We start from the raw sequence: 15,665 nt of genomic DNA on the forward strand, positions 1-15,665 counted from the left end.
GAAAAGATATTAGAAACTTAATTAATTTATGCTTTTGTTTTCTACAGCAATTCTGGAAAAATAGTTGTTTTTTACTATGCACAACATCACACAATGGGCTATCTGTGTTCAGCCCACCACTGGTATTAAAACCCAAATTTTAGTATTATAAACTATGAGACTTACTGCTGATCCAGTCTAACCGTTTGTCTACCTGCATGCAATTGCATATTGAACACTGATAAAAGGTCAACTATCTAAATAAAAGCCCTATCAATGAAAATTAAAAACCAAAATATCTTTCATATACAACTGTAAATTTTAACAAAACCTACAGTTACTGATTTTGAGTTGTGTGGATTTTCCCAGTTTGGTAAAACATGAAACAGATTGAATTAAACTGACACCTGGGTAGTACAGACATTCTAAGACTGGACAATCTTTCCTGCTTTGCTTCTTAAGATGAACACAATCTGAATTCTTAACTGAAACAGGCCTCAACATAAATTACAGAAGCAATCCATAACAAAAATCTTATACTATATGGTTTTTAAAGCAAATTCCTCTGAAAAACTAGAAACTGGTTTAATTTGGCCAACAGCTTATAAGTTGAATAACTGCTTTGCTTTCATGTTTTTGAAACAATTGGACTAAAAGTTTTATCTTAAAATATGTTCAAATATTAATTTTGAAAAGGAATATTCTATTAGATATTAAAACTACTCTGACTTTAAGTCAGTATATGTAATATGATATTTGGTAACACTTGAATATTATTCGACATAGCCATTAAATTATTGGAAAATGTCATACTAAATTCAGTCATTATCATTACCTGAAAAAGTGGCCCCTATTACATTTTCTACATTGGCTGCTTGAGGTGATTGTTGTAATGGAGGGGTCATGTAAGGAATCTCAACTGAAGGTATTTGACCAGCAACAGCTTGACGTGCTATAGAGGAATTCCTATTCCCTTCTTCATTGGTATCCAATGGTAAAAGTAAACCTACAATCATCATCATTAAAATAGATGTTGTCATGACTTTTGTCACCTTTTATTAAATGTCACTCAAAGTGATGGAAAATTAACACCAAAATATGTATTACAATAAGTGCTTGCTAAATGACATTGGAAATGTTGTTTTGCTGAACTCTAACCTTCATTCCATTAATTTATAAGTAAAGGCTATCAAAAAAACAAAACAAAATCCTGATATTTTTTTTACCTCATTTACAAAAATAGCCTGATGCAGAAGAGTGACTCAGGGTAAATCTGAAGACTTGTGTCACTAAAAACTGTGTTTTGATATCAGTGGTGTGCACAGCTCAACGTGTATAATTTTGCTTAAAAACAAACAAACAAAACCTAAGTAAATGGCAATGGACATATTTTCTGGAAGAATTGAGTAAAGTAGATTAGCCTCAAAGTGAATGAACCAAAGTAAGGACAATTATAAATACATTATTTTCAGCAGGGTCCCTCCTTGTCTTGGACACCCCAAGTTATATATATAAATGGGAGTTGGGCAGTAATAACTACACCTGTGAAGCCATGCACATTCTCAGGTGTGGTCACAGATGATGGTGCAACAGGCCAGCAGGGTCAGAATGCAACGTGCTGCACCACACATATACTTCTAGTGGAATATTCTCAGTGGAGAACATCGGTAATAACTGAAGACTGGACATCATTCTGTAGTTAAATACCCCTTTATTATAATCTGGAAAGGCTAGCTAAATCACAAACCTGACTTTGTCATTGGGCACCCAGGGAGAATAAAAAAAATCTAAGTGGTCTCAAGAATAGGATTGACAAATCTATACCAGACATAATAAAGAGGTAAGATAATCCCTATCCTGATAGGAGCTATCAGATATCATACAGAGAATGAGCATCTTATATGGAACACCATCCTTTCATGGAGCTCCAGAATTTTGTGTATGAAAATATAGAAATACATAGGATATGCAAGTGCCTTGACTGGACAAATATGTACAAAGAGCATATATTATAAAGAAAACGGTATTTTCTTATTCTATTTGCATTTTTATGTAAATTAAATGATTTCTCAACCTCTGACATCCCTGGAATTGTTAACAGGTATGTTGGATGATAAAGTATCACAACCAGAGGTAAACAGAATCTCAAAGCTGAAGACACAGCAATATTACCTAAATAAAATTTCAAGAGGACATTTGGAGTTGTCTACATGCCAACCTGCATGACATCCTCAACATGGTACTAGGACAGAGACACCAAATTTGCAAATTCATAAAATTGTTGAGATGTAACACAAAATTCTCTTTTCAGGTGTTTGGGAAAAGCACAATAAACAAGCCAGATCAACTGTAAAAAAATCCAAAAAAAGCATGATTCATTGTATAAAATAAACAACTTTTTCTCAGCCTTCCTGAAGGATTCAGTATGGGTGAGATAACAGCAATTAACCTTGACTGGAGATAGGAACTTCCTTCAGAATGAAAATCAGGATCACAGGCAGGGTAGATTACCTTCTCTTGCAGCCAAGTTTTAAGTATGAAGACATGCCATATATCAAGAAAACAATGTATGTGAAGCATTAATAGCAGAAGTATCAGAACATCTTCTACCAAATGTAAGCAATAAAAGAAAATATATTTTGGTGGAATGATATGAGAGCAAGTAAGTCTCCAAAAGCACAAAAGAGGAAGAAGCCAGACAACAAGAAACTAAATCCAAGAATAATTCAAGACAGTGTCTACGAATTTAGGGTTATTTAACATAAAGTGTTCAGAAGAGGTCCTTTAACAACAGGGACAAAAGAAATTGATGGATTCTGAAAATGGTAGATAAAGCAGCTCTGTAACTAGGCACAGAAGTAAAATATGAAAAAAAATAACAATTTGTTGAGCAGCCAACAATCCTGAGAAAAAGTATATGTCAAATTGTTCATCACATGGGAAACATGACAGGCTTGAAGGTGAATATGTTAAAAATGAAGCAAAACTGGTAGTGAAACTGCAGTAAAACAAAGGCTGCAAAAATTAGTATCACCATTATTGTTGATGTAAGTCACCATTGTAGATATTTTTGTGTAAACCAACACAGAAAGATGATGTAAAAAGGGCAAAAACTCAAGACAAGCATGCTGAACAACCCAAAGTTCTAACATGTTGATGTGAACTGTTGCTTCTTGAGAAGACCAGGAACTAGAACAATACTGATGCCTCAACACAATGCCCCAGCCTGTGAGATAGGCATCTGTGAAAATATAATGGTCAAGAGGAAAAGGGAGACCTAGATGCTGTAAACTCTTGAGTCCAAAACTGAAGACACAGAAATGATGGGAGAAACAGTTATGCTGCATGACAATGGGGCTCAAATCAAGTGCCAATGAGAACCTAAGAACCATTGGAGGCATTGCATATAAGCCATTGGCTCCAAAGGCTTGGGATACTATAGAAGATGGCTGAAGTGTTCCTTCAACTGTTTTTATTCAATATCCCAGATGTGCCAAATATATTGTTGGTACTAAATAGGATTTCTGGATAATCCTTCCCAAAAATGTAGACTGAGTGAAAAAATTAGTCTGGATAAGCTTACAGTCTATGCAGAAATGAAACTAAATGTTGAGTGAACGGAGAATACCATCAGATTGCATTACTGCTTGAAAGAAAATATAAGGAGCCAAGGCCACGTCAAAGAAGAAGAGTGTGAACTTGTAAACAACCTTTTGAAGGTAAAAACACAGAAAATAACTGGAGAGTTCATAATGAAGTTAACAGAATGACTGTCAAGAAAATCTGAGAATTTAAACTTACACAGCTGTTGACAGTGTGAATACAACTCAAAAAAAGAAAAGGCTTTTAGTATTTCAGAGATAAGTCTATCTGATTTGATATTAACCTAAATTTTAATAGCAGCATAGAGCCCCATCATCCCAGTTCAATTTAAAAGAATGTTAAAATAGAAAAACTAACACAAAACTCTAATTTCTCTTTTTTTTTCCATAATGCAGAAAGGCTTCTGCTCAGAAATGTGAAGTCAAACTGATTTAGTTCTGCATGATTAAGTCATAGTTAAATGCCAAAAACACAGCATTAATGGTCTTTAGTGTAAAAATCACAAATCTTTTTATTTTTGTTTTCCAAATTTTGCCTGCTAATTACATATGTAACTTGTAGACCATTAATCAACGTAAAATTTCTATTACTGAGTATACGAATGTAAAAAAAGAGTTACAGTTTTTTTTAAAGACAGTTAAAACTATTTTCAAGTTATTATTTGTTAAATTCTTATATAAGTTATACAACAAATAAAGTGGAATCTGTCAAGTTCCAGAGTAACCAAGAAAAACAATGCAAGGAACTCTGTTGTGTTTTCTCCAATAAATAAATATATTTGCATGTAAGGCTATGTGAAAACTTTAATTACTCCTCATATTAAAGAAACAGGCAGAACTACAGAGGTAAATCTATCTCCATCAAGCATATAATAAAATGTTTAACAGGTCTTCCCTAGTCCTGATTGGTTTTAACACTACATGTGCTAAAATGCCAATAACAGCAAAAAAACATTCAGTTTATTAGTCTACAGGCTTAGAAACAAGCAAGAAGTGTCAATGCACTCAGAATATAACGGAGAGCATTGTGAGATTATGTTAATGCAGAAGCTGACAAAGATAAGTGGAAAATTAAGTACACACAACAACTTTTAAGCTTACAATGTATCAAATTAGATACTACTGATATTATTGGAATGACTATTTAAGTATTAAATTGTTTGAAACAATTTATTTATAGATGCCTTCAAAAAACAACAACAAAAACTCTTCATTCTCAGTGTATAGCTGCTAAAAAATTAACAATCAATGTAATAAATATGGATCAAACAAGTAAACATTCTTTCAGTAAATGAGACAGAGGAAATTAAAAAAGAATGGCTTTTTAGAACAATGTAAACAAAATTAGAAAAATTAGAAACAAAAAATAACTTATACAAAAAATTCAAAAAGTACAGATAATTTAATAAAAATCCTAGTTTTTGTAAAGTATATATTAATTATTGATGGGTCAATGCCACCAAATTGGAAATGATAAGCAATACTCAATACCATAAATTTAATAGAAGCTAACTATCAAAAGCTATCACCATGCAATATTTCATTTTTGAAAAAAATAGGGAAAATAAAATAAAACTTACTTATATAAACCTTTAACAAATTCTACAAAATACAAGTCAAGCATTGGATATGAGCCTCACTTTGTAACGTTTTTAAAATTTTATATAGAAGTTTTATAAATTATGTACATAAGACTCAAGTAACTTCTGATCATAATTACACATACCCTTGAAATTTTCAAAGAAGCCCAGAAGTGTATCTTTTAAATATTGGACACAATCATATATTTGTGATATTCCAAAAGAGCAATTCAAATATTTTACAAAGATTCCAACTGTTCTAATTGAACTTGTATACCTCAGGTCAACATTTATGATCAGTATTTGACTACACAAAAAGGGCAAAAACACCATAAATATAAGATGTATATATCCATTCTTGATAAAAAAAATATTTTCCTATTTATACATATTTTATGATAGCAAAAAAATAATAATTTTACTATGCTATTATTAAAATTTGCAATGAAATATTAAACACCAACAACAAACCAACTCATTGTAAAACATATGTGTAAAGAAATTCAGCAAAAGAAAGACAAACCAGAAGCTTGGGATATCAAGAAGTTCTCTGAATCAATTGTTTCTCCATTGGATTGATCTGATGCAGATGGTGGTTGGTATGAGCTGAAAGTAGGAAAGTAAGGCCATACAGGTACTTTTGTGGAAATCTGTCGTTTTTGTAAATGTGTAGCTTCTGGATTATCATAACAATCATCAGTTTCTTGTTCATCTAAATCTATGTGTCCTGGAAGCACTGAGTGGTGAACAGGTTGAGCTTTAATAACCGTACTGTGAGTATGAGAAAGGTTGTTTACACCTGATTCTGATTTCTTTAAATCTTCAATTAAACATGAAGGTTGAAGGAATTCTAATGAGGTGGTTACAACACTGGCTGGAGTCAGGGGTGTAGAGTAAGGTGCATCATCACAAATAGCTGGAATCTAAAAAAGTTACATGTTTCATTACAAGGAAATGTATCGTGTAATCGCAGTTACTTGATATGGTAAAAAATTTTAAACCAATCAATACAAAACAAAGGAATTATAAACAAAACAATATTCACTGAAAGCAATTAACTAACTACAAAATACTGTATTGTCTGTAGTGCAGCCTATTTAAGTCAAATTGCAAGGTGCTTATTAAAACATGTGAAAAGAAAAAAAGCCATGAGGAAAACAATGCTTTAGAAAAAATCAAAATTAAATATCTTATTTTTTCCAAAACTACATACTTATAAAACCTTTACTGAGTCAGTCCGAGTACAAGTTGATTTTCATGATAAGAATAAAAATGCTTCTTTTCTTCTTACAACTTTCAAATTATATTTGCATAATGTCTAGAATCTCAGAAGTGAAGATCAAATTTGTAAACCTTTATATTTTATCTCTTATTTTCTCTACCCTAACACTAATTATAGCAACATCATCAATATACAGAGAAAAAAAATTTAAAAATACGAAATAAAATCAATACTTTTTTTTCTAGAATGACTGCACATTGTAACAAACAATTACAACTACTTATTATAACAGCCTTAGCTATCTAACCTTTCCACATATCCTTTCTTTTAATTCTATTTCATTACAGTGCCCTTTAGACAATATCTAAGTATGTGACAGGCAATTAACCACAGTGGGAGAACTTATGAAAACAATAAATAAAATTACAATCACATGCCCAGAAACTTTTTTTATTTAGTTTTTTCATTTATGTTATTTTTTTATCTAGCCTAACGAGTTGCTAATTTTTGTATTTTAGCTACTTTTGTTAAAAACTGCTTATATAACAACACAAAATATACATAATAAACTAACAATTTTGGTCTTACATTACAGTTGAAACTATTTCAGTAACTTGTACTTGAGGGCACAGCATTAGTTAGCATTAGTTTTTTCTTACTATGTTTGTTCTCCACAAAAGTATTGATGTTCTTTTCAAATATGTATCTTAGAACATAAGAAATTCATCAAGCACTAGAATAGAATGTCCCAAAACTACTATAATTTAACTGTTTTTTAAACTAAGCTATAAATAGGTGAAAAACTTTTGAATAGCTACTCGGAGCAGAAAAAAACAGTGCCAAAATGTCATAGCAGTATAATAAATCTTATGAAGAAAAGTTCATTCTTTTTACTAGTTATAAATATTCCAATAGCAATATCAGATGTAATTACTGAGAATTACGTGAGGGGTGTGTGTCATGTGGGACTGACTTTTTTTCAGTATCTCAGTAAAGTCATAAGATACAAGACTCTAAGTTTATAATTCTGGCTTGTCCATATCTATAGTATATGTTTCTAATTAGTTGGACACTCAGGAAATCATACAAGAGTAGAAAAAATCTAAAATGAGCAATTTTTGGCACAGTCACATCATGTGACACAAGAGAAGTGAAAATTGAGAATTTGTTTAATATTTTCTTTTGAAATTGAAATAAAAACTTAGAAAATATCAAAATCTACATTATAAAATATATTTTAAAGCCAGATTTATTAACATGTATTGATTATAAAACTATTTATTTAATTTTAAATGTACTTCTGGAAAAAGTTATGAATGCACACTTTAACCCTGCAGTGAACATAGAATTACAGGATACAACAGTCTTAAGTTTAGTTACAACACAAACAAGCCAGGAATAAAAACTTGTAAAAAGAATTAATGATCAAATTATAAAATGTAGGTGAAAAATTATTTGAAACATATTTTATTGCTTGATGTTTCAGCTAATTTACTATTCTATGTTCTTCACCTCTTTGTATTACAAAACTTCAATTCTGTATGTTATATATAATGAAATTTCAAAAATAGTCATTTATAGACCTCACTTTGTTCCAACTTAAATGAAGAAAAATGTTAGAAATAATTAAAAAACTTTATAGATAATTAACTTTACTACTTTATTCTTCTTAGAAAAGACAAATTTGTCCTTACATTTAAAATTTCTCGTTGGAAAACAATTGTACGTATGTAATAAAAATCAGTATCACAGAATTTTCAAAGTACGTGAATATACAATACAGTATACATATTTTCTACTTCATTTTATAATAAAAAAACAACTTGAAAACTTGTTTTAATGATTAAACATTCAAAAATACTTTTATGTACATGAAGGAAGTTATTGCCAAATTGTGTTTTACAGCTAAGTGGAGCATTATGCAGAAACTTGTCAGTAATATAAGAAATTAAATGAAAATATACTGCATTAAAATAAGAGAGTAAAATTCTAATTTCAATGATACAGAAATTTTCCTAGTTGGCAATGGTACTATAATCACAAATGTTTTGTTTGTTTCTGAATTTCTTGCAAAGCTACACAAGGGCTATCTGGACTAGCCATCCCTAATTTAACAGTGTAAGACTAGAGGGAAGGCAGCCCGTCATCACCACCCACCACCAACTCTTTTACCAAAGAATAGTGAGATTGACTGTCACATTATAACCCACCACTCCCACCCCCCAGCTGAAAGGGCAAGCATGTTTGGTGGGATGGAGCTTCGAACCCCCAACCCTCAGATTGCGAGTCAAGCACACTAACCACCTGGCCATGCTGAGCCAATCACAAATGTTAAACCTAATTCGTGACTCTATAGAAGTCTTAACTTCACACGAGTTTGTGGTCAAAACTCTTAAATGTTTTCTATGATATATCAAGATTTCTCATACAAGAATATAACGTACAAGATATTTATTCCAAATTTCTTATCTTGAATATTAGAAATAAGAGTTAAATGGATAAAGGTTGAGTTTAATTATTTTCACAATTTATTGCAAAAAAAATTAAATTTGCAACATATCTACATATATATAAGCAAAAAAAAAAACAGCAATCATGGATCACTGCACAGAAACAAATCAAATCAAACTTACCTGAGCAAGTGTATATTTTGGTATTGCATTATAATCAGAGATGTGTGACTAGTGCTGATAATTAATTAAACAGTGTCAGCATTAGAAAAGTTGATACTCCATGAAACTAAAATATTCACACCTTTACTATCCAAAGAAAATTTAATAATACAAATTTTGTGCAATTCGTTTGTTTTTATCAGTCTGGTGTGTAATAATATTTATGTGGTGAGATGAATGGAGAATTGGAGTCGTAAATGATGTAATTTTCATGTTTTTACATTTAATTTTCAATACTAAATGCCACTAAACCTTGAATACTTAAAGCAAAATAATTCAGAAATGGAAAACACTTTATGTGATCAACCTCAAAAAATTTCCCCATCAACCAACTCTGCTGTTGGAGAACTCTAGCCATAGTAACAATGATATTTTATGACTTTACTTCAATATGCCAATAAATAATTTAAAAGAAATATTAAAAACAAAACCCATAAAAAACCTAGCACTTGTGATGGGTCTACTTAAGACTTTACCAACTTTTTAATTATACTTACTTTTTACTACTTTAAAAGAACCTTTAAAGTGTACTGTAGTTACTACTGTTCCTTAAACTATATTTCATTTTATTGGATGTTTTTGCTAATAAAAATTTTAAAAAAAAGTCTTTAAACTATTTCCTTACTGAAACTGTTACTTCATTCGTGGCTGATGGTTTTGTAGCTATATGTTGATTTGCTGATTTGTTAGGGTTCACTATCCCCTTGGCAACAGTTGCATAGCACTCAGAGCTGTTGTCAGCTACAGAGTCTGAGTTTGAATCACTTGTTGAATTGTGTACTGTGGCTGGCAGTGGGATATCAGGCAATGCACGATCCTTGGTTCTATAAAAAGAAATTATGAAATAATCTATTTCATAACTAGTAAAGTTAACATTTTCCTAAGCTGAAAATGTATTTTCGATAAGTACTTACCTCCACTCACTTAATACCTTCTCTTGTTCAGTGCTGCCCTCTATATGTGAAAATGTTTTTGCTCGTCACTAACCTTGAAACTCCCACTTACCCCACATTCAAAGTGGTTTTACTGTATCTTCACATGCAAGTAAGCATGTAGCAACCCTCCACAAATAGGAGCCCAACACACACGCCTGATGCAGGTTACTCCCTCTATACTATTCAGCCAACCCTTCACTTTGAGATTAGACATCAAAGAAGCACTGGAAGTGGAGATGATGGGTAGGTAGTATGAGCAGAGGTAAGTACCTATCGGCAATACATTTTCAGTTGAGGAAAATGTTAACTTCCGATATGGTATCTTAACTCTTTTCACATAATAGCTAGAATCCCACATTGAAAAGGTGGAGGGACCAGTGCAAAAGTTACCTAGAAAAGCATTCTTTGGAAAGTGTCTGAAGAATGTCCAAGTAGTGTAACCTCTGATGAGAGACAAACACACTTATGAGAAACTACATCATATCTGTCCCAGGTATACTCTTCACCCAGTAAGGTAGTAAGTGTTACCTAAATGGGTAGAAATTAGTTGGAACACATTCATTAATATATACATGCTAATTGGTCCAGCTCAACACCCAACACAAACTTCTGAAATCCAAATCCAGGAGATGGCAGGATGGAGGGTTCTCAACAAAATATAGTAATGATGGGGAAAAATAAAACAGATGTGCCCTATGGTGAAGAATGACTAGGGTACATCAGACTGTACTCAGTGGGTCAACTGTAGTCCAAAACCAGGTGGCATTGGGTATTTATCTTCACCTCAAGCATATGAGAATGTACCATCCCATCTGGATATATAGAGTACATATGCACAAATTCTTAACCAGCATCAGCCACTCAGGAACCAAGCATTAGAGTGATGGTAGGCAGGGAAGTGCCTGTGTGGTGGTTCACTCAAATTCAAAACCAAATGGACTTCTGGTTTCTGGTCCAGCTCGATACACAAATAGAACTAATGAATCATGCCCAGCAGGTGGTATGCCTGGGGTTCTTCAACCAACCAGAGTACCTGTTAGCCGGTCCAGTTCCTTGCAATACTGAACTCCCATGCCACAGCTTAATGGAGGAGGTATATTGGGGGTACCCTGACTAATTAGTACACCGTGTTCATGGTAGGATGAGGGCTCCTGACCAACATATGCATGAGGAATTATGTTGTTTGGTCCAGCTCTAGCCCAAAACCTACTTTCCAGGAACCAACATTCGGGCGATGGTACGATGAGGGGTGAACTGCATTTTGGCGGATCTACTGCAGTTTATGAGTCAGTGGAAGAATCTACACCAGCAGAACACCACTGCCTTATTCTCAACTGAATAGGACTGAGAACATTCAGAAGGAAGTCTCAATGGTCCACCACTTCAATGGCTAGGAACTGGCAAGTGTTAAGAAGTCCCTTTCTCCACTCAAAGAAGGGGGGGGGGGAAGTGCATTGGGAGCTCAGAGGAATGCTGACACTGGAGACTGTGTAATGGGTGACCATCGAAATTTTCAAAAGCAGACTGCTCCTGATTTATTCAATTAAAAAACAGCAGCTATCCCCTTTACTTATGATAGTCCATGAGTTAATATAGTCTGGACAGGCATAATTATGATGCAATATACCATGAAGTGAACATACTAGCAGTATATATATATAGATTAGTGGGTCCAGCAGCCCCCTTTCTTCTCTGGTGGGTCATCTCAGCTAACCACTTGTCTGGTCAGGTTCCTTGCTACACCAGCCTCCAAGGTTTGACCCATCAGAGGTGGTGCACCGGGGGTACCCCAGATGGTGTGTGTGTGTGTGTATATATATATATACACACACACACACTTTTTGTGTGATAGGCCATACAGTGTGAACTGTGTGGCTGATAGCCAAAAGTTTCATATACCTGGACAGGCACCACTCACCACTGAGCAAAATCCACTACCTATAAGAGATATGATATAGTAGAATATAGAGAAAAGCAAACTTACCAATACATAGTTGAACCATTGCGTGGAGAATGGCAACAGGTGGAATGCAATATCCAGATGAGGAAGAAACAGTTACATGATGTAGGTAGTGGGAGATGAAAATGTTATTAGTAGCCCACATGGCAGACAGGTGTAGATCTTCCTCCACAAACCCTGCAAGGGATTAGGGGACAGCCTCAGTAAGGAGAGGCATAGTAGACAGGTACTGAAGGATAGAGGTGAGGATAAGCAGGAGTCCGGAAAATTTGGCCTGGAAGAACCAATCTAGAGAATCAGGATTGGCCCTCCACACTTGCATCATAGATTCCAAGAGTTGTGAGTCTAGAAAAGGAATGTCTGCTAGGTGATAAGCCAAAGCAGAAAAATCCAAAGATCTAGGGGGATACAGACAAAATGTAAAATTCCTGTGAACATGTCCAAAATGACTGAGGGAAGCCAGGCAGCATCCGTAGGTGACACAGGGGATTACGTGGTATAGAATAAGGAAGGAAAAGGGTATTCTAAATTCTTAACATCAAAACCAGGCTCCTCTAGCCTTGTCAGCCTAAAGTGTAGAACCTGAAGCCTGAAAAATGACAGACAAAATAGTGGTAGTCACAATAGTGGTACTTGTGACACAAAATTTAGAATTCACAGTTCAACTGTGGTAATTCCATGAAAAATAAAGAAAACCGGAAGTTAAATACCTAACAAATGCAAAAAAGAAAATCAAGTGTGAAGTTAATAGTATGAGCAAAATTGGGTAATGTCTGAACACAACAGTGCCTAAACAAGAAGTGAAAGTTAGGCTGACTATTATAGAGGGAGTAATCTGCATCAGGAGAGATGCAATAGAGCCATGTTGAAGATGGGGTAGGTGGGAGTTCAAGGCTAGTGACAAGTGAAAAAATTTGTATATACAGGGCAGCACTAAATCAGAGAAGCTATTATGTGAGAGGTAAGATACCATCTCGAAAACAATATTTCACATAGCTCACACAGCAAGACAGATTACTTAAATTTTTGTTTTCTTGTAAAAGTGAAAATACTCTTTCTTAGAGTATTAGTAGTAGTTATTATTTTGTTCTTTGACCTTCACAGCTTCAATATAAAACAATTATTCAGTAACAAAAAATCTTAAAAAGTTAAAATTTTTAAGGTATTATACTAAAATAATAATCATAATATTTAAATGATAAATAAGAATATTTCAAGCAGATAGGAAGAATACCTTGCTGTTGAATCCAATGATACAGTATCACAGGTAGCAGGATCTTTCACATGATCATTTGTTTCTGTTCCCTAAAATGAAATAAAAAAGAAATTAAAAAATCAGTGTGCATTAATATGTTATAAGTAATTTGTTTCTATGATCACAAAAACAAACACAAGTGTGTATGTATTTTATGACCATTCTACTTCAAATCAAGTCCAAAAAACTCTCTCTTAACTTATTTGTTTAAGTGTACTGTGCTATAATGTAGAAAATAAACAATAAATTTTACAGTGAAGATACTATCTCTTACTGTCAGGCTGATTGTGTTATCTTAATTCAGAAAAAAAGAGGCTATAAAAGCAGAGATTATCCATATAACTTAGTTGGTAATCATATTTCTATAGCCTTATTAAAAAAATTAAAAAAGACTCTTAGCTATGTTAATAATAATAAATTATACATATATATATACACAGCATGTTGACAGTGGCTTGTTTCACTGAATTAGACTGACTGAACTACTTTATCAGTTACAATAAATATAAAAGGATTGACAACTTTTGTGGATAAATTGATTATATTTTAGGGTATTTCTACAAAAGCTATGTCATTTTTGAGTGTTAAATTAATATTTCACACTTTCTATTATCATTCTGATAACAGAGAACAGAAAACTGGTGGTTGATAAAGCATGAAAAATTGTGTTTTGTTATCTCTAAAGAAAGCATCAGTATATCATATTAGTTACTTGAAGATAGTTTAGGAAATAATATTACAAATTCATGATACATATTGTGACCAGTAGTATCACACACACACACACACACATACAGATATATATATATATATATATATATATAATCATTTAATGCATGTACTTTCTCTTCTGGTCAGTCATCCATAGTCATAAATGGATAAAGCTTGTGGTAATAGCATCCAAAAAGCATTGGAGACATCCCATCTATTAAGCAAAATGCTGAAGTTAAACAAGTTGACCATCATAGAAAATCAAAAGAAGGGTGTTAAGGTGAGTGCTTAAACTCACAACGTCTCACCTCCTACTGCCTTTTGCTGTCTTCGGCCAGACGTAAGAAGGGAGCTACCCTTAAATTTATTTCATTTTCGAAAGTAGAAACAGAACCACCCAAAATTTCTACAGTATAAAACTTCCATTTACCACCCTTATAAAGGTCTTAAAAAAACAAAATGAAAAAAAAAAGTAACTTACTTATAAATTGTCAAACACTTATTCAAGTATGACACGGGAAAGCTGAGGAAGGCCCAGCTACTTTAAGTTGGTCTTTCCAGTCCCGGCATACTGAATAAAAAACTGGTTTTATAACTAAGTTAGTTATTCAAGGTCACCCTTGATAAACTAATGACCTCTAAGTAAGAAGTTTTCCATAATTGAAAGTATATTATTCAAAATAAATGTATATATATATATATTATAAAAAATAGTAAAAAAATATGTTGAGTTGTATATCTTTATATCCATTATTTTTTAGTTTATTTATGAATAAGGAAACATTATCCACAGAAAGAGTTACTACTATTGCATACCATTAAAAATTATTTCAGTTGTGATAAAATAATCCCTTTTAACAAAACATTAGGAATAACACTATAGGGAGTAGGTAAACCAAGGATGGGAAAATTAAATTTTCTTCTTTCATCAAAAATGGTCAACTGAACTTTGCCTTCTACAAAATAAGTGTCTATGTCCATATAATTAGCTATTACTTTTTTCTCTAGTCAATTCCTTAGGATATATTATATTTGGGGCAAAGTTTAAATTATTTATTGAAATTAAATCATCATATATCAGAATGTATAGTTCAATGAATTGAGATCTAAACTTTTTATTAAAAATGAATATTCATAGAAAAACAGATTCAAATTGGCCATATTTGAAGAGAAATTAGCACCCACTTGAATACCAACTGTTTGTTTATAGATCTGTTGGTTAAAAGTTATATGACTATTATAAATGCAGAAGTACAGTATATTTTTACATTGGATCTTAGTGAAGTTTATCTCTGCATCCATAAAGTTATCAAACAGGTTATTAAATACTCTAACAAGGTCATTTAAATATATTGTATATTTAAATATAATGTGGTAAAATCGTAAGTCGTGACTGAATTGGAATATTATTTTTTATAATCCAAAAAATTTCCTAAATTTATTTATAACACTGTTTTTATATTTTTAAGCAAAATATCTAAAATTGTGTTAAGTACAATGGAAACAGATTTGGTAACAGTATTTAAAGAATTGGTAATAAATCTAAATTGTACAGGATTCTTATAGCAGTCTGTGTAAATATTCCATTTTTTAATGGCTTTTTTATATTAGTAATATTATATTAGCAGTTTTTTGTAAAAGTACTTGAGATATTGATTTCATTAATTAAAATTTGGGCATATAATTTTTTACATGTTGGTGTACTTTGGTGACAGATTTTCTTGTAGGCAGATTTTGTTAAACAAGACT

General features: G+C 32.5%; 1 protein-coding gene across 3 annotated transcripts in view; it reads right to left on the reverse strand.

Annotated features, from left to right (window-relative positions):
• LOC106472267 overlaps positions 1-15,665 on the reverse strand; it is a 30,704-nt gene that overhangs the window by 14,094 nt on the left and 945 nt on the right. For 2 of the 3 annotated variants that reach the window (XM_022400863.1, XM_013932894.2), the window contains exons 2-5: positions 13,185-13,255; positions 9,681-9,879; positions 5,685-6,084; positions 815-985 (exon numbers count right to left, since the gene is read on the reverse strand). In XM_022400863.1, the coding sequence (XP_022256571.1) occupies positions 815-985; positions 5,685-6,084; positions 9,681-9,879; positions 13,185-13,255 (841 nt within the window). The remainder of the gene's footprint in view (positions 1-814; positions 986-5,684; positions 6,085-9,680; positions 9,880-13,184; positions 13,256-15,665) is intronic. The other variant, XM_022400864.1, reaches the window with a different exon arrangement.

This window comes from Limulus polyphemus, unplaced genomic scaffold (assembly GCF_000517525.1).
Source record: "Limulus polyphemus unplaced genomic scaffold, Limulus_polyphemus-2.1.2 Scaffold5202, whole genome shotgun sequence".
Taxonomy (NCBI): Eukaryota; Metazoa; Arthropoda; class Merostomata; order Xiphosura; family Limulidae; genus Limulus; species Limulus polyphemus.